We start from the raw sequence: 25,742 nt of genomic DNA on the forward strand, positions 1-25,742 counted from the left end.
ATCTCTCTTTACTACAACTCTGTGAAAATAGATGAGATAAAGTTCATCCATGTTGCCACCAAGGAATCTAGCCCTACTCAATGAGTACTCTAAGATCCATTAAAAATTTACCCCAACTCCCCCTCCTGACATTCTCAGATGCTTAATTTGATTGCCTAGGATTTTTTTTTTTTTAACAGCATGACTACTTTCTTAAGGTTAGGTAGATTACAACATAAAGTGAAAGAAAGCAGAGTATAAAATCCATGCTAGTTAAGGCGTTTGCCTGCAAAGCCAAAGGACCCTGGTTTGATTCATTTGGACCCACATTAGCCAGATGCACAAGGGGGCACATGTGTCTGGAATTCGTTTATAGTGGCTGGAGGCCCTGGCATGCTCATTCTCTCTCTCTCTCCTTCTCTCTCTCTCCCTCTTTCTCAGTAAAACAAATGAAATTTTTAAAAAAAAAAAATCCATGCTACTAAAATCAAAACTTAAAAACAATAATAGGAGCTGGAGATATGGTTCAGCTGTTAAGGCACTTGCCTGCAAAGCCTAATGTTCTGCACTCATTCCCCAGTGCCCATGTGATGGTTTGATTCAGGTGTCCCCCATAAACTTAGGTGTTCTGAATGCTAGATCCCCAGATGATGGAGATTTGGGAATTAACACTTCTTAGAGGCAGTATATTGTAGGAAGTGGGATTGTGGGTGTTATAGCCAGTTTTCCCATGCCAGTGTTTGGCACATTCTCCTGTTGCTATTATGCTCCTTATGTTGGCCAGGAGGTAATATCCATCCTCTGGTCAAGCCATCGTTTCTCCATGCCATTGTACAGCATCCCCTCGAGTCTATAAGCCAAATTTAACCCTTTTTTCCAAAAAGCTGCTCTTGGTGGGGTGATTTCTGCCAGCAATGCGAACCTGACTGCACAGTAATGTTGGTACAACGAGTGGGATTGCTGCTAGACACCTGACTGTGTGGCTTTAGCCTGTCAAGAGGAATGTGGAAGTATTTGAAACATTGGCCTAAGAGATGCCTTGCAGTGCTGTAAGTACAGCTTGATGGACTATTATGGTCAGAGTTGAAAGACTTGAGTGCAATAAGAACTGTGGACTGTGAGGTTTGGCTTATGAGGGTGACAAAGACCTTTACCTGGACTAGGCTTGAAGAAGTTTGTGTGAGAGGCTTGCTGTTATGCCGGTGTCCTGAGAACTTGTGCAGGTTTGTTTTGTGCAGAAATGGACTGGTTTGTGCAGAGGGATATGGCACAGAAAGAAATCTTTGGGCCAAAACTTCTGCTTGGTCAGCTGCAATTGTATGCCATTGAGATTGGGCCAGCTGGTCTGCATTGTGACAACAGAAAGAATTCAGTCTTTTGAAGGAGACTGAATGTTGAAGGAGTGTCCTGTTCTTCAAAGTCTGCTTTATTCCCCTATGGATTAACAAATTGTCACCCCACCTGGTATTATGGAGTATAGAAATACAGGAAAGACAGAGTCACTGAATTTGCAGCATGGTCTTGTGTTTTGGGAATGACCACGGACAGTATGAAGCAGGTTTGCTGGATGCCTGCATGGTGACCCAATGGAGCCACTAGGATGAACTGTGAGTTGAAATGGAGATACAGTGGAGATGATGGGACCACAAGATGGCTGCTAAGGAAAGCTGTCAGCCCCTGATGAAGTTTTCCAGGACTGTGAGTAGACATGCTGGAGGGGCAGAATTGGAACTCCAGAGACTCGTTGGTGGGTTAGAGTTATCAGACTTGGAGACTCATTACTAGCTGGAATTGTTGGACTTTAAGCTACAGAGTTTGATGCTTGTTTAAATCTTGAATTGGTTGAATATTTCTTTGCTATGCCCACTGCCATCTTTTACAGTGTGAGTGTTTATTCTTTGTCATTATGGGTTTGGAGGGTATTTTTTGGCCTTATGGCTCGGTTAAAAGACCTTGGATTATGGGAATGTTGAACATCATTAGGGTTGATAAAAAACTGTGGGAACTTTTAAAGATGGACTGAATACATTACATTTTACATCATGTATGGTTATCAGTTTGTCGGGGGACAGGGCAGATAGTGGTGGTTTGATTCAGGTGTCCCATAAATTTAGGTGTTCTGAATGCTAGATCCCCAGTTGATGAAGATCTGGGAATTAACACTTCCTGGAGGCAGGGTATTATTGGGGGGTGGGATTTTGGGTGTAACAGCCAGTTTTCCCATGCCAGTGTTTGGCATACTCTCCTGTTGTTATTGCCCACCTTATGTTGGCCAGGGGGTGATGTCCACCCTCTGTTCATGCAATCACTTTCTCCTGCCACCGTGGAGCAGCCCCTCAACACGTTAAACCAAAATAAACCCCTTATTTCCCCCAAAGCTGCTCTTGGTCAGGTGATTTCTGCCAGCAATGTGAACCTGACTGTAACACCATGTAAAGCCAGATGCACAAAGTGGCATGTATCTGGGGTTAATTGGCAAAGACTGGAGGACCTGTTGTGCCCATTTTCTCCCTCCCTCTCTCTCTCTCTCTCTCTCTCTCTCTCTCTCTCTCTCCTTCTCTCATCTCTTTCTCCTTGCAAACAAATAAGTATTTTTAAAAAAATATTTTATTGGGCTGGAGAGATGGCTTAGTGGTCAAGCGCTTGCCTGTGAAGCCTAAGGACCCCAGTTTGAGGCTCGACTCCCCAGGACTCACGTTGGGCAGATGCACAAGGGAGCGCATGCATCTGGAGTTCGTTTACAGTGGCTGGAGGCCCTGGCGTGCCCATTCTCTCTCCCTCTCTCTATCTGCCTCTTTCTGTCCCTCTCTGTCTCTCTCAAATAAATAAACAAAAATAACAAAAATATTTAAATATTTTACTTATTTACTTATTTAAGAGAGAAAAAGAAACAGGCAGATTGATAGAGAGAATGAGTGGGCACTCTATGGCCTCTAACCACTGCAAACAAACACCAGGTACATGTGCCACCTTGTGCAACAGTCCCTTATTGACTACTGTTACTATAGCTATACTTTTCCCCTTATATTTAGGTCCCTCTACCATACCTTTACGGCTATAAGTACACTTGCACTTGGCTTATATGGGTACTGGGGAATCAAATCTTGGTCCTTAGGCTTTGCAAGTAAAAGCCCTAACTACTAAGCAATCTCCCCAGCCTAATATAACTATTTTTAAAAGAATAAAAAACCACAAGACAAGAAGCTTCTAAAAGCAAAGGAAATGCTAGTGCTTTATTCTGAAAGTCAAGGCACAGAGCCTTCTGGAAGGAAACTGTCCCCATCTACAGCCAAAGACAAACATTGAAGCTCTTAAAAATACCACTATCTCTCATCCTTCTCTACCACTTCTGAGTTGACTCACTGCACCAAGTTTTCAATTGCCCAGTATAGTTTTTTTTTTTTCAAGGTAGGGTCTTACTTTAGCTCAGGCTGACCCGGAATTCTCTACGTAGTCTCAGGGTAGCCTCTAACACACGGTGATCCTCCTACCTCTGCCCCCTGAGTGCTGGGATTAAAGGTGTGTGCCACCACACCCGGCTAGTTTTTCCTTTGTTTGTTCTAAGATTGACCTGTTGAGAGTTTACTAACAGCATGTCCCTAACATGACTGAAATTTGAAGTATGTTGTTCAGGATTGTTTGGCCTCCTCCATATATTACACACACACACACACACACACACACACACACGGAAAGAGAGAGAGATTGAGATATAATTATATACACTTGTGCAAGTGTACTTATAGCCGTAAAGGTATGGTAGAGGGACCTAAATATAAGGGGAAAAGTATAGCTATAGTAACAGTAGTCAATAAGGGACTGTTGCAATAGTCCACTGTGAATGGAAAAGGTTAAATTTGTCTTCCTATTTTACCCATTCTTCCCTCATCAATAGGAATTTCCTCTTCCAATGAGTCTAAAATATGCTCTATTAGCATCAATCACAAATGTTCTCCAGGTGCATTTGCAGCAAATGATGAGATAGAGAAGATAGATGATGGAACAAGAGGAGAACAGATGTTCCTCAGAGCCTTCTGACCTGGCTTCTCATTAAACCCCAAAGAAGTAAGATAAAAATGTCAGGAAATCCTATCAGACCATATTTGCATCACATCCCAGAATGCTGAGATCACTGCTGATTCCAGCTACTTTCTTTACCTACTATACAGACCTGAACATATTCATATATAGGAACTATGAATGAGTGACCATTGATATATATCACTGCTTTTCATTTAATGACTTAAGGTAGCTCTACCCTAAGCTATTTGGAATTTTTCAACATGACGATAAGGTCCAAGTTAGGGGCAGTGATATTTTAATTTGTTCAGTTTGATGGTTCATGCTGTTAATAAGTTGGTTATCATGAGTGTTGACTTACTGTGCTTGAGAAGGCACATAACTGGCTTCCAAGGAGATTCATCCTTAGAAGTATACTTTAAAACCTGCCTGCCTTGGTGAGCCACCACCTGAATAATAAAATGAAAACATCACCTTTAAGCAAGAAGCCAAGAAATGCAGAGATTAAGAAACCAAAAGGGGCTGGAGAGCTGGCTTAGCGGTTAAGCGCTTGCCTGCGAAGCCTAAGGACCCCGGTTCGAGGCTTGGTTCCCCAGGTCCCACGTTAGCCAGATGCACAAGGGGGCGCACGCATCTGGAGTTCGTTTGCAGAGGCTGGAAGCCCTGGCGAGCCCATTCTCTCTCTCTCCCTCGATCTGTCTTTCTCTCTCTGTCTGTCGCTCTCAAATAAATAAATAAGTAATTAAAAAAAAAAGAAACCAAAAGATAACTAAGTTTCTGTTTTTAAAAATGGTACCAGGGGGCTGGAAATGATGGCTTAGAGGTTAAGGCGCTTGCCTGTGAAGCCTAAGGATCAACGCTCCAGGTCCCACATAAGCCAGATGAACAGTGAAACAAGCACACAAGGTGGCATATGCACACAAGGGGTGCAGGTGTCTGGAGTTCAATTGTAGTGGCTGGAAGCCCTGTTACCCCAATTCTCTCTCGTTTTCTCTCTCATAGACAAGGCCAGTCTTGGGCTGGAGGTTTGGCTTAGTGGTTAAGGTGTTTGCCTGCAAAGCCAAAGGTCCCAGGTTCGATATCCCAGGACCCATGTTAGCCAGATGCACAAGGGAGTGCACACATCTGGAGTTCGTCTGCAGTGGCTGGAGGCCTTGGCATGCTCTCTCTCTCTCTCTTTCTATGTCAAATAAATCAATAAATAAAATATTTTTTTAAAAGGCCAGTCTGTTAGGTTTTCCTCAAAAATTAAAAAAAAAATGGTACCAGGGCTGGATAGATGGCTTAGTGGCTTAGTGGTTAAAGCTGCTTGCTTGCAAAGCCTAATGACCCGAGTTTAATTGCCCAGTACCCATGTAAAGCTATATGTACAAATAGGTGCATACATCTGTTTTTGTTTGCAGTGGCAGGAGGCCCTGACATACACATACCCACTTTTCTTCTCTCCCTCTCTCTCATATATGAATATATAAATATATTTCTTTAAAAATTCCACTTCAAATAATGCATGATCACATGGCTAATGGAATTAGCCAGCACGTGGAGGAAAACCAGTCTGTCTGATATGATGTTCACAGATATGATACTTTTATCTTATAAGATACAAGGAGGACTGTAGCCACAGTAATCATTGGTCAACATTTTCTTATTCTCTGTTTGCTGGGCCTCTCTCTGCAATGCTCGAAGCCTATCTATATCCTCTTCATGGAGTTTAACAGCTCTCTGTGAGGCAACTACCTTTAGGATAATAAAAAAGTATAAGTTCATAAGGTCTCCCCAGGAGTCTTAAGAAACCCAGAGGACTCCCTATGTTTAACCAAATAAGGTCATATTTTGTTCACAGAAAATATTCAAAATGTGTGTTCCAGCAATATGTGTTTAGCATCAACAAAATTTCATTTAAAAACAAACATCAGAGTACAATGAAAAGGAAGAATATAGACATCAAAATCTAATTTCAGAAGAGTACTTTGTGCCAAAGTACAAAGTTAAAAGGTGATAATCCTTGCCCAATCATCCTAAAGCCAAATTAGGAAGTGTATCAGTGGTTCTTGTCTCTGTTTGATTTAGTGTTCTCTTTTCCCAAATCCTTATAAAGTCTTAGTACCTCCTACATAGGAGGAAAAAATCCCATAAACCTGTTCAAATCATCATTCACTTAGTAATGTGACTGCTTTAGCAAAGCATCAACATTAGATATTAGCCCAGTGTAATAAAGAACAGACCCAGTGTAATAAAGAACAGAAAAACTAATGTGTGGCTAGGTGGCCAGGTTCTGGTAGCAATCTTAAATTGAATCCCAGGCCTACCATTTGTCAGCTCTCTGACCCTAGGCAAATTACTTTGCACCTTAATTTCCTTATCCATAAAATATAGATATTAATATATAATTTGGAGGCTGGTCTTCAGAACTAATGGTATAATTTGTATCAGTTACTTACTACAGAGTAAACGAATATAGAATCCTTTTTGTTTTGGCATTTCCACAGAGGAGTACTGGTACCTGATTGCATCATGTTAGAAATTAGGTGTTCATGTCTCTTCTTCTGGTCTTGAATCTGTGACCCAACTTCAAGTTTTAGACCCAATGTATCAAAATGGCAAAGCCATCCCTTTTTATTAAGTCAAAAATTTATTTATGTGTTGTTCCCCATAGCATCCCCTGCACAGTTTCTGACTTATTGTAATAATAATTTTTAATGATAATAATGGCTGAAATTTTTTGAAGGGCTGTTAGGTGCCATATGATCTCATTAATGATTTCACTCATTTAATCCTCACAACTCTGTGAGGTGGGTACAATTATTATGTCCCATTAAAAAAGAAGAAAAGAAAAGAAAGTGAACTTAAGTAAATTAGAGTAAACTGCCTTAAAAGATTTAATCAACATGCTATATCTGAGCTGAATAAATATTTGCTAAATTAATTAAAAGTCTGTGGTAAATAATAATAATAATAATAATAATAATAATAATAATAATATCAGATTACCCTTTTGTTACTTCATTTTTCCTTCATGACTTTCCACAAACTTCCTGATAACATATCACTCTCAAGCAACAAGAACAGAAACAGTAAAACTCCATTGACCGATATCAAGGCACCTCTGCAATCCTGAACCCAGACTGCAAAGCTGGAAGTCCACTGTAGGAGTGGTAACTGGTTTAGAAGAGTTAAGAGCAACCAACACTAAGCAATTTTAGAATGGAATATTGATAAACAACAAGTAGATTTACCCATCAGAATCCTAGAGAGATTGGTGATTAGAGATGCCTAGTACAATATTCCAATGCCATGTGAGAAGGGGTGAGGCTGAGCATCAATGGGAGAGGGCTCTTTGAACATCTGAGGAAAACGTAGTTAGCCATCTTCCATCCTTACTTCTACCAAAAGACAAGCTTGTGTAGAAAACATGTCACATTGATTCTCAGTAGCTGCAGAGCCGAAGCCCTGGAAACAAAGGACCTTGGAAGTGAAGTAGGGCACAAAAAAGCAGTGGTAAAGCTAAATCCCTCATGAGTCATAGTGAGAATCCTAGCTCCCTCCACCCAACGTGGCCTTGAGGATTATAGCTTCTATGAGAGATTGGAAGACTCTTCTCTGAAAAAAAAAAATGCACTGGCCCAAGCATTACATGCAGATATTGACCAAAATCAAACAAGCAAACTAAATTTTTGAAAACTGGTTAGCCATTTGGCTTACACTCAAACTCACTGCTCAACAAGCCTACCATTTGCATAAGCCTTCAAGTCTGTCTTTTAGTGCTTCATTCTTAACTATAAGCAACAGCCACTATTGCCAAATATCCAAGAAAATCTTTTTACATGAAATAGAAAGACTAGTACAAAGAAACACAAAAAACTAACAACTAAAGAAAAAAAAAGTTGAAGAAAAGAATTTCATAAAACAGAAGTAAACTTCCAAGAAACTATGTTGAGTATTTCTAAGAAAATAATAGGCCTCAATATCTATGGATTCCATATACATAAATTCAATCAAATGCAAATCCCAAAAGACCTCTTTCTCTTCTGAGTGTGTATTTGGGGGAACTGTGTTTGGCCTGAAACATGTATAGACTTTTTCTCTCTCCAAAGAACACAGTAAAATATATATATAGCTTTATACTGTTTGGGGCATTACAAGTCATTTAGAGATCATTCAAAGCATATGGAAGGGTAAGAATAGTTTATATGTAAATACTATACCATTGTATGAAACTTGAGAATGCATTAATTTTGGTATCTGTGGGGTATTCTGAAATGAATGCCTCATAATCACTAAAGGACAATAAATTATATTAATAAAACAAAAGCAGAATACTTAAAATAGAATGGACTATAGGACATTAACAATAATATATAAGTATTCTTAAAGAATTATTAAAAGAAGTAGACCATAGGGTTGAAAATTTCAGTCAGAAAAACTATAAACAAGAATATAGACCACGTGGGCTGGAGAGATGGCGTAGTGGTTAAGCGCTTGCCTGTGAAGCCTAAGGACCCCGGTTCGAGGCTCGGTTCCCCAGGTCCCACGTTAGCCAGATGCACAAGGGGGCGCACGCGTCTGGAGTTCGTTTGCAGAGGCTGGAAGCCCTGGCGCGCCCATTCTCTCTCTCCCTCTACCTGTCTTTCTCTCTGTGTCTGTCGCTCTCAAATAAAAATAAAAATAAAAAAAAAAAAGAATATAGACCACGTAACAGAGTATCAATTCACTGTTTCCCAATGGGAAATGAAATAATTTCACAGAAAGATACTTGAAACTCTGTTCATTGCAGCACTGTTCACAATAACCAGAATATGGAATCAACTCAGATATATGTCCTTCAGCAAATAAATGGGTAAAGAAAAAGTTGTATATGGAATACTACTCATTCATCAAAAATAATAAAACCTTGTCATTTGTAACAACATAAACAGAAATGGAAAATATTGAATGAAACTAACCAAACAGACAAATGCTGCATGTTCTCACTTATTTAGGGGGATATCAATAAACCAGCTTGAAGAGCAAAACAAAGTAGTGATTTATAGTAATATGATGGTAAATACCACTAATTTGTACAACTAACATACATCATTTCTATGTCTCATCTACTTGTTTTAATAAAGTAATATTTCCACTTCTATAATATAAAAGTGTCCAACCAGAAAATCTTATCTAACAATACTTCCAGAGAGAAAAAATGCAAAATTATTGTAAAAACTCAAATAATTATCATAAATTCCCAGAAATATTGAACTTCTATATTGAAAGGCCTCACCAAAAGCAGAGCATAATATGTGTTATAGGTCATCATATTTCAAAGTGTCAGAAAGAAAGAGGAAATTGAACTGGGGTTATAGCTTAGAGGTGAGAGAGCTGGACTAGCAGTTGTGAGGCCCTAGGCTCAATCCCCAGTACTGAAAGAAAGAAAACAAGCAAGCATGCAAGAAAGGACAGAATAAAGGAATGGAAAGAGAAAAGACAAGAAAGAAGGAGGAGGAAAGAAAAAAAGAAAACCTTTAAAGCTTCTGGGGGCATAGAATTGAATGAAAACAGGTTTCATTAAAGGATGAAAAATTAGAATCATAGTGCTGTTCTCAAAACCAACAGTAGAAATTACAAGAAAATATGCCACATCTCCAAAGGACTGAAACTCATGAAAAATTATGGATTCTGTATAGAAGAGAGAGGACAGAGAATTTGTAGGATGATAGAAAATGGAAGAATCCAGTTTAATAATTTTGTGGCAGTGTTAAACAGCACAAGTTCAAATGGAACTAAGAAAGCATAGAGCCTCAAGAAAAGCAAAATTGATGAGGGATTTTACAGGTCTTACCATGTATAAAATTGTTTTAAGCGGATTTTACAGCCTTATCAGAAAGCATGAGATGATTTAGAAATTCAAATTAAGGTAAACATATTTTGCGTATAAAGTTCTGCTGGTATAGTATGGTTCTAACTCATATCCTATATAAACTTTTAATATTTACTGGATCATCATTGAGTAATATTGAAGTGGATAGTATATTAATCCTCTGGAGGTAGTAGAGACAAAGTCAAGATTTCAAGATCATCTTCTATTACATAGTGGGTTTGAGGCCAACCCAGACTATATGAGACTCCATCACAACCAACCAATTAATCAACAAGGAAAAAGTTAAAATACTTAAATATAGATTGGACTAAAAATGGTAACATAATCATATTGAGAGTTTGAAGGAAGATAGAAAAATCATAAAAAGACTGACAATCCAAGTCAACACATGTCCAGAAATTACTAATCAAGAGACACCAACATCAGTACAATATTTAAAAACATGTAGGTATGGATGAGAATAAAGTGCTAAAAGATGTGATAATGGATACTTCTGTTGAAGAATAAGATTGAGACCTAGCAGCAATGTTGTTATAAACCTTTTGATATGTTTTTAATATTTTGTGGATTTATTTATATATTTGAGAAAAAGGGACATATATATATGTAGAGAGAGAGAGAGAATGGGTGCTCCAGGGCCTCTAGCCACTGCAAACAAACTCTAGATGCATATACCCCCTTGCACATCTGGCTTTATGTGGGTACTGGGGAATAAAATCTGGGTCCTTTAGCTTTGCAAACAAGTGCTTTAACTGCTAAACTAACTCTCCAACTGCTAGAGACTAAAAATTTTGACAGCTATACTTGTGAGGGGGATAATTGTCAGCTCGAGTTAGATTGCTTGCAGAGGTGTGGTTGGGAGGTTACTCACTGCGCTCTGGGTAATGTACCAGTGGCTACACCACTCAAGGCCATAACCTCTGCCCCCAGCAACCATTTAACAGCCAATAGCTACTCTGGAGGAATGGGTTCTTGTGAGCCTCTGCACCAACTATGTTGCAGTGTTGACAGGTCAGTCATGAAACCACAACTGCTGTAACTTCCTAGCTTTTAAAACTATGGGTATTCATCACTATAATAGTTTATTTGCTTGGGTTTGTTTTCCTTACATTTTACCTTTTAAATTAGCCAAGAAATAAATGAAGAGTAACTGAAAACCATTGCTATAAGTAATGTAGCCTATATATAGAAATTTCTATTTCATTGAAAGTTACTGGGCAAGAAAGTTATGTGTCCATATTGTTAATGTGTTTGCTTAATCATTTATTATATATCCTTCACACTAAAATTTAAACTTCATAAGGGCAGAAACAAATAATATTGCTAGTAAATGTTTTCCATGGCTCTGTGGACAGGTTAAAAGCCTTATTTGTTGCAGTTCTGAATTTTGCACATGTAAATTCTCCTACTGTGCATGACTTCAAGGTACCAAAACAATATCACTGAACACAGACTTAGTAGAAGTTGAGCCTAATTGGCTTTTGTGAACTGGCTTCAATAATACACAATTGACAGAAACCCTCTTGTTCTGTTTACTGACTCTTCCCTTATCTCTGCACTTCAGCATAGTACTCAATGCAAGTGCTCAATAAACCATTGTCTACCTGTTGAATGAATAGGAAAAACAGAAGCTAGAGACAGACAAACAGTGAATTAATGATATATAGTTTGATCTGAGACAATGATCTAAAAGTCTAAGAGCAAAATAATGTTGAAAGCTGAAAAGAATGAGGACTTATCTGCCAGTAACCAGCACATTTCCAGAGCATAGTAAGATAAAGTCAGACTGTAACTTGGATGCTAGGTCACCATCAACCAACAAGTCCACGCTAGCCTCAAAAGAGATAAAGTTGAGTGCTGGAGAGATGACCTCGCAGTTAAGTGCTTATCTGTGAAGCCTAAGGACCCCGGTTCGAGGCTTGATTCCCCAGGACCCACTTAGCCAGATGCACAAGGGGGCGCATGTGTCTGGAGTTCGTTTGCAGTGGCTGGAAGTCCTGGCATGCCCATTCTTTCCCTCTCCATCTCTCTCCCTTTCTCTGTTGCTCTCAAATAAATAAATAAAAATAAACAATTTTTTTAAAAAAATAGATAAAGTTGAAAAGAAGGTACCTATGAGACAAGCATTTTACTAGTGACTTTATACATGCTATTTGGTTTAATCTTCACAATAATCCTAGAAGACATACCTCCCAATTTCACAAATGGAGAAGCAACCATAAACCCTTAATGACTTTACCAAGATAGTGAGACTGATAGCTGGGATATATATTTGAACTTTTTAAGTGATACATAAAAGTCATGCATTTTCCTGGAATACCATGTGAAGTTTTTATGCATGCATTGATTATGTAATGTCTTAAACATTCTTTCATTTATCATTGATAACATAAATATTGTATTGATATCATCTAACATTTCCTTGATATTTGGCATGTGCATGTAGTATGTGTGGTGTTGTGCATGGTGTGTTTATGTGGTGTGGTGTATGTATGCATAATGTATGCATGTGTGTGTGAAGATGCATGCACCATATCCATGTGCAAAGGCCATAGGGATTGCCAAGTGTCCTCATTACTCTCTTTAGTTTTTATTTTTTGTGTCAGATTTATCGAAAATATTACAGAGTAGCAAAAATATTTAGATGATTTCTCGGGGGTTTTGGAAATGCATTCCCATAGGTTAGAGACAGCCAAAGTCCAAAAGGGTCTGAATTTCTTTAGTGTTGGAACTACTTAAAGATCTGCAGAACCATGATGAAGACATCAAGACCATCATTATCTTTCCTGTCTCTTCCTCCTGTAGCTTGGTGAAGATACCTCTATGGAGCATCTATTTTATTTTGTATCTTTGAGACAGAGGCTCTCAATGAACACATAAATTTGCCTATTGGATGCCCCGCCCCCCCCCCCCCCCCATGGACTGAGCTCTGATCCCCAGCTATTCTTCTGTCACCACTCCTCTAAGGACTGAGGTCACAGTCATTTGTGGTCACTTCCATCATTTCACATGCTTGAGGATCAAACTCAAGCCTTCATGCTTGTATGACAAGCACTCTTTCCTGCAAAGCCATCTCCCCAGGTCTATTATTTCTTAATGATAAAAATATCCAAAATCCTTTCTTTTTGAGTTTTGAAGTACATTTTTATTATCTGTGGTCCCTCTTAGCTGTATCAAAGTACTCACTGATCAACATTTACCAGAAATGGGGTCTAAAGCCAAGTAATTTTACCTATTTCCTTTTTCATTTTATTAATTATGAACTTTACTATGTGAACATATCGTATATATTCTTTTCCTGCTATGTAAGCTACCTTCAAAAATGCCTTTCAGCAGAGTAAATTAAAAACAGTTTTGTTTATAAGAGATATGAAGATAATTATCTTGTCTTCTATCTTTTATTTATTTATTATTTTGGTTATAAAGGTTTAACCTAGGTACCTGCAAAGTGGGTGCAGAACTGCATCTAAGCAGGCTTTAAAAAATAAGCTCCAGTTTCTTTGTTGTGGCTCTCTCTATTTCCTTGTCTAAAGCAGAGTGCAGGCTGCCTAGCAACCAAGCTAATGGCGTCGTTTTTTTGCCTTAATTACCTTATGTTTTTCACAAGCTCAAAGGGATTGAATCAAATATCAAGAGTGCAAAGGCTGAGTTTTTATATCAATATATCTCTTCATACATATGCACAATACAAACACATTCACATATATTTTCCTCAATCCTATGATTAAAGTAGAAAGATGACTTAGACTGTATTTATGTGATGCAATATTATTGGCTTAAAAAGCCCCCAAATTCAACACCTGATTACTTAAGTACATTAACAAGTTATTTGAGAAACCATTCTTAGCAATTTGAGAGATTTTTGCAATTCTTGACTAAATTGACCAGTTGTTTTCAGTTATGTGTGTGTGTGTGTGTGTGTGTGTGTGTGTCCTAAAACAGAGATTCATTATAGATGCATCAGTAGTTATACAGATTAAATCCAGCTCTGTTGATGTACCTACTATTCACTTTACTGTCTGAAACAAAAATCAGCAAAATTTTTGCTATAAACACAGAAAATGATCTGTAAGCCCATTTCGTCTTAACCACTTATTCAGAGAAAATAAGCACACAGGACAAAGATATAAAGAATGAACAAAAAGAATATCATGGAGAACATGTGCAGTAGACACAATCCACTTGCCTTCCTGACAGCCTTCTTTTTTGCTACCAGAATTTTAATTTTTTTCACATTCTTCTGGTGACTATGAGGTTCATCAAAGTGTTCTCAGTTTTCTTTCCATATTATGAATATTAACATGGGCTTGGGATAAAATTTTGACCAAACAGGTGTGGGGATACCTGGAGCACTTCTATAAAATGTTCCCTCACTCTTGCACAGAGACACAAGAGAGTAGCATTTCTGAACATTTCGTCCTATATATAATATCCAGAACTAGAACAGCCATTTTGGGGACCTTAGAGGAACCATTTTGTGAGGAAAAGTTATCATAATCTAGCTTGTAAAGCAAAACATTGAAATGAACATGGGTCATGGATGATGCTATTGAGCTGCTGGATTAATCAATTAACCAAAGCCTCCCCTTTCACATTTTACAAAGGAATTATGATGCAGGCCCATTTGTGTTGTGCTATCTATTAGTTATAGTCAGAATCAGTAAGAGTAATTCAGTGTTTTGGCAAAGAATTGAACCTCAAAAGCTTTCCATGTGCCACTCTACCTACTTTTGAAAATTCCTACTGTCTTCATCTAACAACCATATGATCTGGGTATAGTGGCATAAACCTGGAGTCCCAGAACTCAAGAAGTAGAGGCAGAAGGATTGGAAGTTCAAAGCTCTCTTGGGCTACATAGAGAGACTATTTTTTTTTTAAAGAAGAAAGAAAGGAAGGAATGAAGGAAGTGAGTGAGTGAAGAAAAAGAAAAGGAGGGCGCAAGGGAGGAAGGAAACAGGAAGGAAGAGAGGAAGGAAATAAGAATGGACAGGAGGAGAAAAAAAGAAAGTTTCAAAGGAAACAATGCATCAATAGGGATTTCTTCTTATCAAACCTGATTATTTTGCTTCCCTATCTTCATCTCATTTCTTATTCATTTGCATTCTTCCTTCTTGCTTTTTTCAGAGAATGGGAAAGAGAGAGAAGGATTGGATGACAGAGAGAGAATTGGCATGCCCGGGCCTCAGTCATTGCTAGCAAACTCCAGGCACTTGTTCCACCTAGTGGGCATGTGCAAACTTGTGCTTGCCTCACTTTTGTGTGTCTGGCTTACATGGGATCTGGAGAGTTGAACATGGGTCCTTAGGGTTTGCAGACAAGCACCTGAACCTCTTAAGCCATCTCTCCAGCCACCTTCCTTTTTGCTTTTGTCTTTTAAAAAAATTACTTATGTAGTTATTTATTTAAGGGAGACAAAGAGGCACAGAGAGGGAGGGGGGAGAGTGAGAAAGGGCCAGGACATACATCTGCTGGAGACGGAATCCAGACACATGTGCACCTTGTGCATCTGGCTTATGTGGGTCCTGGGGAATCGAACCCGGGTCCTTTGGCTTTGCAGGCAAGTGTCTTAACTACTATTGCTTTTGTCTTTGACTGTCATCCTTATCTTTGCTTTCTTCACCTCCCCAGTCCTTTTATTCCTCTGGGCCTTAAGTGGGTATGGCTTTAATCTCAGTATGTCTACTCATATGTGCATCTATGCATGTAGTAATGTTATATATCCTATATTAGAAGGCAGGTCTTCTTTTCCAAGTGAAATGATTCCTTTCACAAAGGCAACTCTATCAGCAATGTATCAAAATATTCTTGGCCTCTATTCACCCACTTTCTCATTACTCTCAACAAAATAAGAGTGACTATTCTGATAGCTTATTTGGAAGAACTAAGTGTGTATATCTCTATTCCTCCTATGTTCCTTTTCTTGGGAAAGGGCTGTGTACAGGAAGCATGTGCACAACTATCCTCTGCTCAGCTCCTCCAGACTGTACATTTTACAACACCCCCCCCAGGAAACAAGACTCAAGTGTCCAGCAATGCTAGTGGTTACAAGTCGGTTTCATCCTCAAATTCAGTATTGCTAAGCTCAAATGCCCACAGACAGCAGCTATATCTTTCAGTATCAGCATTAGCAATAAGATAGGGGTGCTTTCTTATATGTTGGCCCTCTTGTCTTATTGATGTATTGGTTGCAAACTTGGATCACAGCAAAATTTCTTTTTTCTTAGTCCTCCTCAAACAGTGGCAACATATATTAAAGTTTTCTTTCCCTACATCCAGTTCCTGGACTAAGGAGAAAGCCTATAGGATGAAGGAAAATATTTCCAGTTATTCATTTGATAGAGAATTAATATACAGAATGCATGATGACAAAACAAAGTCATTCATTTTCCTGATTTTTGAAGTTATCAACTCATGACAACTTGTGAGTCTGCACTTACTTGGTCTGACTCCAGTTTCTTTGGAATTTCACCACTATCTGCTGCTTCTGTATAGGCTTGATAGAAGGTCTTTTCCTGGGACTCCAGTGTAATGGTCAACACAGCATCATAGGCTTCCCGGAGCTTTGGATTATTCCTTAGGACCTGGTAGGGGGTGTGCTTATATGGTAAACTGTAGAGCAGGGCATCATAAGGAACAAAGACATAAGTTCCATCAGTCATTTTCAGATCATGAGCCCATTCCAAGAGGCGTGCTTGGGTCTCTCCCCCGATCAAGGCTGAATGCATACACATGATGATTACTGAAACCAATGAAAAAAGGTTATGGGAGTAAAACATAGCACCAAAAAACAAACCTAGAAAAAATAATACATTAATTCTAACCAATCATTTACAAATGATTTCTTTCCCATGCCTATAGGATGAACAATATTGAAATACCTAGTCAAATTTACTAGGTTTTGGAACTCTGGATTGGGTATACAGACTTGCCTGAAGGCTGCAGAGCCTAATTGTAGATAGGAACAAGAACAGTATAATAAGTGGGAGGTTGAATAACAAAGAGGTTTTGAGGTTAGAAAGACTACTAGGTTTATATCTTACCATCAGATATTAGCTATATACTCATGGGAAATTACTTAACCTCATTCATAAAACAGAGGTGACAGTATGTACTTATTGGAAGGAATTGGTGATGATTCAAGGAGACAATTCATATAGTAATATAATATAATTCATATAATAGCATTCACTAAATAATAAATACTCAATAAATTCAAGAAAATCAATAAATAATAAGTACCTAAGAAGGGTAGGATGGGAGATAATCCCATAGCCAATGCTGTTTTTTATTGTCTGCCTCCTACAAACTGTATTCCAATTCATTTTAGTTTTCTTTTTTTTGGGGGGGGGGGTCAATGTAAGTTCCTGCTGTAGCCCAGGCTGTCCTGGAATTCACTATGTAGTCTCAGGGTGGCTCCAAACTCACAGTAATCTGCCTACTTCTCCCTCCCAAATGCTGGGATTAAAGGCATGTGCCACCACGCCTGACGCTTTCAATACATTTTCACGAATGGTTCTCACCCTTTCTGAGGCCATTATAGATGACAAATGGCACTAACACATACTCATCTATAAGTGCTACTAATATTATGGATGGTATATTCAACATTTTCAATCTAAATTCCCTGTAATTGGAATTACTTTGCACTCAATTTAATTCTTCCAAGACTTATAAAACTATGTTGTTTGGCAAGGCTATGCTAGAATAGAGTGGATTAGAGGGAGCCACGGTTGAAGAATGGTGGTTAGATCATGAGACTGAAATTCTTATATTCAATTTAGTCCTTGGCATGCTAAATGAGTTCAGTTTAAGCCCACTTGTGCTTCAGTGCCCACATCTTTAAAATGTAGATTCCAATGCATTTCACAGGTACATTGAGTGGTTTAATTAGATGATGCCTGGCAAGTATTCTGAGCTCCTTGAAGAAAAGCAAAAGTCCTATCACCACTGGTAAATATTAATTAAACACACTTACATGTAACCTTTAATCTCAGAAACCAAGTGTGCTTAACTACACTCAATGACTGGTCTTTGGTATTAGCATATTGCTTCATCTACTTTTCAAAGCCTTCTTTACAATTTGTAAATACTCTTGGAAAGTTTCCCTTTGGAGTTGGAGCTGATATATTTTAGTTTTTAAGTGTATTTAGTAAGTCATGAGATTGATATTAAACACACACAACACAGCATAACTTGAGTTTTTAAATGAACATTAGCTCTCACAAAGTAATTACCTTAAGAGGTTCTATATGTGTTCTGATGCTCAGACCTTAGACTCCTCTAAGGATATCATTGGGGCCGTTTCATAAGCCACACAAGGAATTCAGCTTCTGTTGTGCATTGTACAATTAGAAGACTCAGTGCCAGAAAGGTTTGACAAGGCAAGTGTTGGATTTAGGAAAAGGAAGCAGAAATGAAGGCACCACCCTCTCTATGTTTGGCATAACATTGAAAATGAATCCATTTGGTCATATTAGTACAGTCACAGGTCTGTGACTAAAGAAATAAGCTAAATCAGGTGATTTAATTAGTTGGCTAGTTCATCCAACAGGATTATTGACAAGTAAATTATGATTAGCATCTTTCTCCTACAAAAGCACAGATGAAATAACTTGATCAAGGTTACCTAATATAGTTCCATTTGATTCTCATGCGGTATTAAAATTAGTTTACTGCATTGGAAATGTTAAATAGAAATAAGTGCTTTGTGTTGACTGAGACACAAATACTTCAGTGCATGTAGTGGATGCTATTATAATGTACCATGCAAACACACACTTCCAGACTGACGCACTTGTTCTCCTGACTGCTGGGAAATGTTAACAACTAGCAGCGACTTGAAAGGTCACATGCCTTCAGCAGGTTTCTGGAGCTGGCTTAGGCTGATTCACAAGATCCTATGGTGAAATTTTCAGGGAGTTTGTAGGCCAGTTAACACTGTGTTATTAGCTTGAAATTGGCCATATTTTACATTATGGAAATCAGCAAGCTCTATAAACCAGGATTTTTTCACCCTGTGGAAATGGCTGTTAAGCAATACACCATACCACTTTCTCTAGGTTATCCTGTACATAATGAGTGGTATACATAGAAATGGAAGGGACCAGATTTTTTACCTCAATTCTAAACAACACTGAAGGGTTACTTCAGTGTCAGAGTATCTCTTAAGATTGGATGAGGCCTTTTTTGTGACTACATTGCTTCTCCTTTCTATTCCTCATAGGTATTTGCCTTGAAATCACTCATCAATAAGGTTCCTGCATGTAAAAGTTTCTTCTAGGGCTGGGAAAAGGGCTTAGTGGTTAAGGTGTTTGTCTGGAAAGCCTATGGACCCCCAGTTCGATTCCACACAGGACCCGCGTAAGCCAGATGCACAAGGGGGCATATGCGTCTGGAGTTTATTTGAAGTGGCTAGAGGCCCTGGTGTGCCCATTCTCTCTTTCTCTCTGTCTGCCTCTACTACTTCTCCTCCTCCTCCCCTTCCTCCTCCTCCTCCTCCTTTTTCTTCTTCTTCTTCTCTCTCTCAAATAAATAAATAAAAATTTTTTTAAATTTCTTCTAAAACTGGCTTCAAGACCTCACCTTACCCTTAACTGACTAGCTCTTATTTTATATCTTTACCCCAATACACAAAAAAAAAATAAATGTTATTTAGGTGTATGTTTACATACTAAGAGGTCCTTTAGGAGGAGAGGAGGAGCACTTTGTATATTTTTCATAGTTCCATGATATGTGACACATGGACATATTTGGATTGGTAAGATGGAGAAACAATTGGAAGTGATACTAATACTCTTGGGTAGGTACTGTCAAGTACTACATAGTGTCAATAACTTACCCAAAATCTTACCTAACAACATTAATGTCTCATTTATTTTTCTTTCTTTGGCACATATTAATGGTATTTAAATCCAGGGACCAAATTTTATAACTAGAAAGATACCTTAAGAGCAGCTTGCCTAATATGTCTCTCTCACTTTTTAATATTTTATTTTTATTTATTTATTTATGAGAGGGAGAGAGGATGGATGTGCTGGGACCTCTAGCCACTGCAAACGAGCTGCAAACATGTGCCACCATGTGCATCTGGATTACATGGGTTCTGGGGCATTGAACCTGGATCCTTAGGGTTCATAGGCAAGTGTCTTAACTACTAAGACATCTCTCCAACTCTGTCCCTCTCATTACTTAAATGGAGAAATGGGAGCTTTGAGATAGAATGATCCCAAGTGTCTCATTTTTTTGCATGGCAAGACCTTGCCATTGAACACAATTAAAATATAAAGCATAAATACTGAATTCAAACAACAGCACCTTAATTTAATAGATTGACTGTTTCATGCACAGGGATTAATGGATACACCTGTTTTACAAGATGATTTTACTAAATAGCTTTTATATCTCAAAATTACATTCATTAAAATGGGGTTTGACCTCTAAGTTTTTGCTAGGAAGGGATTTGTATACAGAAATCTTTCATGCTAGACAAGGTTTGGGTCAACAGATGATCGCAAAACACTGATTTGCAAGTTTTCATCCTAATTGTTAACAATCAAGTCACTCTATAGCCAAAACAAATATTGGAAAAAATAGTCTCAGGAGATCACATCTCACCATGATGATATTAATACTTTCTCGGGAATACCAGAGCTCCACATGAGCTATTAGCCCTGTCTTCATAATGCAGGGCTGACTATGGTATGCAATTCAAGACCTTCTTTATCTTCCATGCTATTAGCCAAAAATGTCAGAAAAGGCCAAATCCCAAGTTACTCAACTCATTTCTCCTCCTATATTTCAGTACTTCTTCTAGTATTTCCTTGTGATAGATGACTTGCATTATTCAAAAGCATGAGCTTTACAGGCATTGTGTCCCATACCTGTGATCCCAGCACTAGGTAGAAGGTGGGAGCAGTATTGTGAGTTCCAGGCTAGTCTGAACTATACAATCAGTTTGAGATCAGCACTGAGACACTATCTTAAAAAGAAAACATCAAAGCTCAATTCATGTCTCATAAACATACTGACTGTGGGATTCTCCACAGAGATCGCAAGGCCTAGTCTCACACTTTGTGAGATGAAAATATTTCCACTGACTGGTGCTGAGGAAGTTCTTAAAACATTATTAGTTTTTGTGAACCCTCAATATTGGTCCCAACTGATAAAAAAAACTCCCTCATTCTTTTTAAAATATTTTATTATTTACTTATTTATTTGACAGAGAAAGAGGGAGAGAAAGTGAGAGAATAGGCGCAGCAGGGCCTCCAGCCATTGAAAAGGAATTCCAAATGCATGCATCCCTTGTGCATCTGGCTAAAGTGGGTCTTGGGAAATTGAATCTGGGTCCTTTGGCTTTGCAGGCAAATGCCTTAACCGCTAAGCCATCCCTGAAGCCCAAAAAATTCCTCTTTCTTATGATAACAATTCATTTTAACCTTTCACTACATTTCCTCTCATTTTAATGTATTTCTGCTTAATATTTTTTGAGAGTAAAGGAAGGACAGATCAGAGGGGAATAGGAGCACGAACATTTATTCCAGGTCTCAACTCTACCAGAACTCACCCACATCTAGTCAACTTGTGAAAAAATGTAGGCTGTTACCCTGCTCAGTTTTCTATTGCTAAATCTACAAATTAAAATGGGGCGGGGGTGGGCAGAAACTCTGGGATCTGAATGCTTCCCAATTTCCATTCACAAACATGACTCAATTCAATGGCCCTCATACCTTAATGTGATTCAACACACTTTAAGGACACTATACCAAATGGTTCATTGCTGTGTATAACAGCTAAAGGAACCCTGTACATTTTCACCTTTAAGTTCCAAAGCTATCACCTCCATAACTGCCACTAGTATCAAATTGGTCTGTGAAGCTCAGTGTGATGGGTGACATATGTTATATTCAGTGACTATTCTGTCTGCATCAGACCATGATTTTTTGCTACCCAATTAAACTGGCATTGCAATTGTATTTATTGCTTTAACATTGTTTCCCAGCTTGAGCTAAGTTTTTAATATCTTCCCACACTTTGCAACATAGGTCATCTCTAGCTTTTCTTAAACTGCTAAATCAAAATTACATCTTCAGTGAGGAAGCTTAGATGCTTAGAGACTTTCACTTGTGCTGGGACTTCAAACATTTGATCATTACTGATAATAAATTCATTCATAAAAGGAAGTTTCCCTTTTATCATTCATATTTCTTTACACTGATTTATAATGTGTTCTATACCAAAGTTCCTAGCAGCACTAAGTCAGCTACCCATAGCATTATTTGTATCATGTTTGGCATTTGTAGAAAAACAAGGTCCATACCTGGTAAATACTTGAGGCATTTAAAGTAATATCTTCAGTGGGCCCAAAAATTATGAAAGAAAAGAAGGGATGAATCGCCCACCATGTAAAAACACAGAATTACTTAGATTTCAGGACCATATCTCAAGAGGAGAGGGGACAGTAGAAAACAGTTCTTTCAAGAGATCTGTTATCAAAATGTGGTCCCGGGGCAACCAGGCTGAGAATACTCTAGGGAACCTGGTAGACATGTATATCCTTAGGCCTCACCCAGCTTCACTGAATCAGAAGGTTTGGGAAAGGGACTCAGAAATCTGTTCTTTAGCAATCCCTTCAGCGTATTCATGTGTTCACTTGGATTTGCTAGGCATTGTTGCAGACAACTACCAATACATATATCCTGGTTTCCCCATTCTCTAGCGGTGTGACATCAGGCAATTTAGAAATCTTATCCATAAAATTGGATAGCAATAATTGTCTTTATTTGAGAGAGGTACTTCAGGAATTGAATGAACTAGTCCATACCATGCTCTTGAAAAACAAATCAGCACATAAAAGCTTAATAAATATTAGCTGTTATTGGTGTTACAAGTTTCTTTGCAAAAATCTGATAGATGTAAAGAAGCTAGCAAGGTCTCTAGCAATAAAGATAGCAACATGGGGTCTAATTTGAGAAAAACAAGAGAAAACCATTATGCTTGCCATATTGTAATGAAACAATCTGAATATGCAAGGAGTGAAAGGAAGCCCAACACATCCAATAGCCAGGTAAGCATGAATTGAAAGAATTTCACAATGAGAAGACAGGGCAGCATGAAATACCCATTTGAAAAGTCCTCTGAAGAGCTGGAGATAAGACCTCCTGCTAGTCTTTGTAGGCATGAGAACAATTCCTTTTCTCATGCCTACATGAAGAAGGCAATCCTTCAGGTGCTCTGCTTGGGGAGCAAAAGCTCCTTTGTGCCACAGGACAAAAACCTCCAGCAGGGCTCTTAGTTGGAGGAGCAGAGAGTGGATGGAATGTTGGCCCTCTTGCCTACTCAGCTAGGTTCCCATGTGTAGAGAAAAACCTACATAATCCCACACACTATTCTTGACTGTAAATTGAGGCCTTTGTTTTTGATTAACATCTCTTTGTCAAAATAAGAATAATTAGCAATCACTCCTAAGGTTTAAAAGAAATGAATTGAGAATGTGAAAAAGGCTTACACCCTCTACCGTGAGATTTTAGTAACCCCTATTATTTAGTGGGAACAATTCCTACACCCATTTACTCATTCTTGTGAAAATCACAGATTCAAAATTTGAAGGAAAACAAAAACCCTGAAATAAACTGAAAGATAAATGAGATGATCTGTGTGCAAATGCCTTATAAACTGCAGAGTGCTATTGACATGGAAAGCAGAATTAGAGTTGCTTTTATTGTCTTGATGACTTGGCATCCTGAGTGCCTCTGTTGTTTTCCTCTCCCAAAAGTTTGGAGCTTTATTATTGTCACCGTAACTTTACTATTTAATTTACTAGTGCCTATGTACTGTGTAAACATGACTCAGACTTGTTTCTGAGAACGACACTTCCTCTAACTCAAGTAAAGTGCCAGTAATATGGCCTAATTGAAAGCATTAATTTATAAGAGAACTAGCATTCCAACCAGTAGTAACAGCCTGCTCTTCTCTTCTCTCCCTCACTGTCATCACTACCACTACCACCACCCACTGCCATTGTCACATAAGAATGCCATGAATGCTATTGTGAACAGGTCAGACAAAATTGATCTTTTAACTATTCCTATGATTTCCAAATATTATCAAACCTCTCCAAAGAAAAGGGTCTCTTTCCATTGTGCTTTTTATGTCAAAAAGTATCCTTCTCTGAGGACATGATTGGGGATCCACAATGCTAAAAAATATCCTTGTAGGCAGTAAAATAGGAAACAAGTGAAGCCTTGTCTTCCTCAGCTTTTCTCAACTGAGGTCACACAAAAAATCCCAGTGCCACCTTTTTGTTCAGGGTCGTTAGATAACAGTTTCAGTTAAGAGGAGATGGAAAATGAGCTAGAAATTCGGTCTGCAATGTGCTGTAACCAATGTACTTCAACCTTCTTCTCTGCTTTGTTGGCCAAACCCATACTCTAACAGCTGGATGTTTCTCATCTGATCTCATTCTCTCCTAGGGTTACTGGGTTATAGACCACTTGTTGAGAGTTAAATTCTGCTTCCCTTGTCTAGGAGCATTATTCTCAATAAATGGTCAAGTGAAAAACAAGAACAAAGGCCTGTTTTGTTTCTTTCTTAACTAACATTTTTATTTCCCCTCACCCAGTGTTATATCTCCTCCTCACGAAAATTTAAAAAAAAAAATCCATCACTATTGAGTGACTACTTGGTGCTTTGAAGAACTCCAAACTTTGGTCACACTGTTAAGAGCTCCTGATTTCACAGCCTAACAAGCCCTATATAGAATGAACTACAGTTCTACTTTCTTTAGCACTCACTCACTCCCCCTCCACAATTCTTATTGCCATAGCTCACCCACCAGTTGGCATATCGTCATATGCCACCACCTGGAATTATGAATTGTAGGTGCCACACACTCCTTTGCTCACTCTATATGGAGATACCTGAGGTCATACTCAGTCCACAGACTAACCTCCAGCTCAGTTTCTTTGCCCCTATCCCAAATCACATTCTGACTCATGTCAATGAGATCCCCAGTATGACTCATCTGAGTCTGTCTATGTTCTATGTTTCTATGTCAGAAACCAGAGGAAAATATATCCTAAAAGTAGTTTTATTTTTACTCTTTATACTCTTTCCCTCATAGTATCCCTTCCACCTCAGTCACTGTCCCTGATATGTAGAGTCTTCCATTGTTCCTTAACTATTCTCTCCAGAGTTTTTCTTTTAATCCCCCAAATTTCAATTCCTTTAGTGGGCTGATCCATCCTGTTACAAAAAAATCTTACTAAACAAAGTCTCATTAAAGCAAAAATGACTGGTCACTTCAAATGAGGAACATTAAATTTCATTGTCTTTAACTTAAAAGCAGGGATTCTGAACATTTATTTTATAAACACCTTGGAAGCCGTTTAAAAAATCTTTTCTGGGACCCCATCACAAAGCAATTCAATCAAACTCACTGGAGGTAGCTCCTTTCATTTTGAAAAGATTTCTAGTGGGTAGTCAGAATGAGAACCCTTGACCTAAAAAAAAAAAAATAGAACTCTAATGGGAGGGAAATAATATGGACATTTGTTACCTCCTTGCCTCAAAGGGATTTTGGGTGGTGAGCACTCAATCCTGATTCCTTTCAGTCTGACAGCCAAAAGAGCTCCGGAGCCTGGATTTATTTAACATTTTATGATGGTGGCCAAAATATCACTTCAAAGAATAGTATTTAGAATGGTGGGATGTGAAACACTCACGGAATGTAAACTTATGAGAGACACTGGGTTTCATGAAACTATGTAACATATTACAAAGTTGTGATATAAAAATATATTCTGTTTCTGGCATTGCTCCTCCCTGGACATGGTTTTATATCTTTAAAAATAATTCTGTGACCTACTTTAAAACTATCAAGCTCTGTTAG

General features: G+C 38.4%; 1 protein-coding gene across 1 annotated transcript in view; it reads right to left on the reverse strand.

Moving 5' to 3' along the window:
* Positions 1-25,742, reverse strand: part of Gucy2f (guanylate cyclase 2F, retinal) — a 110,896-nt gene that overhangs the window by 83,224 nt on the left and 1,930 nt on the right. Inside the window, exon 2 of the mRNA XM_004659141.2 lies at positions 16,294-16,595. Within this exon, the coding sequence (XP_004659198.1) occupies positions 16,294-16,595 (302 nt within the window). The remainder of the gene's footprint in view (positions 1-16,293; positions 16,596-25,742) is intronic.

The sequence above is a fragment of the Jaculus jaculus genome, chromosome X (assembly GCF_020740685.1).
Source record: "Jaculus jaculus isolate mJacJac1 chromosome X, mJacJac1.mat.Y.cur, whole genome shotgun sequence".
NCBI lineage: Eukaryota > Metazoa > Chordata > Mammalia > Rodentia > Dipodidae > Jaculus > Jaculus jaculus.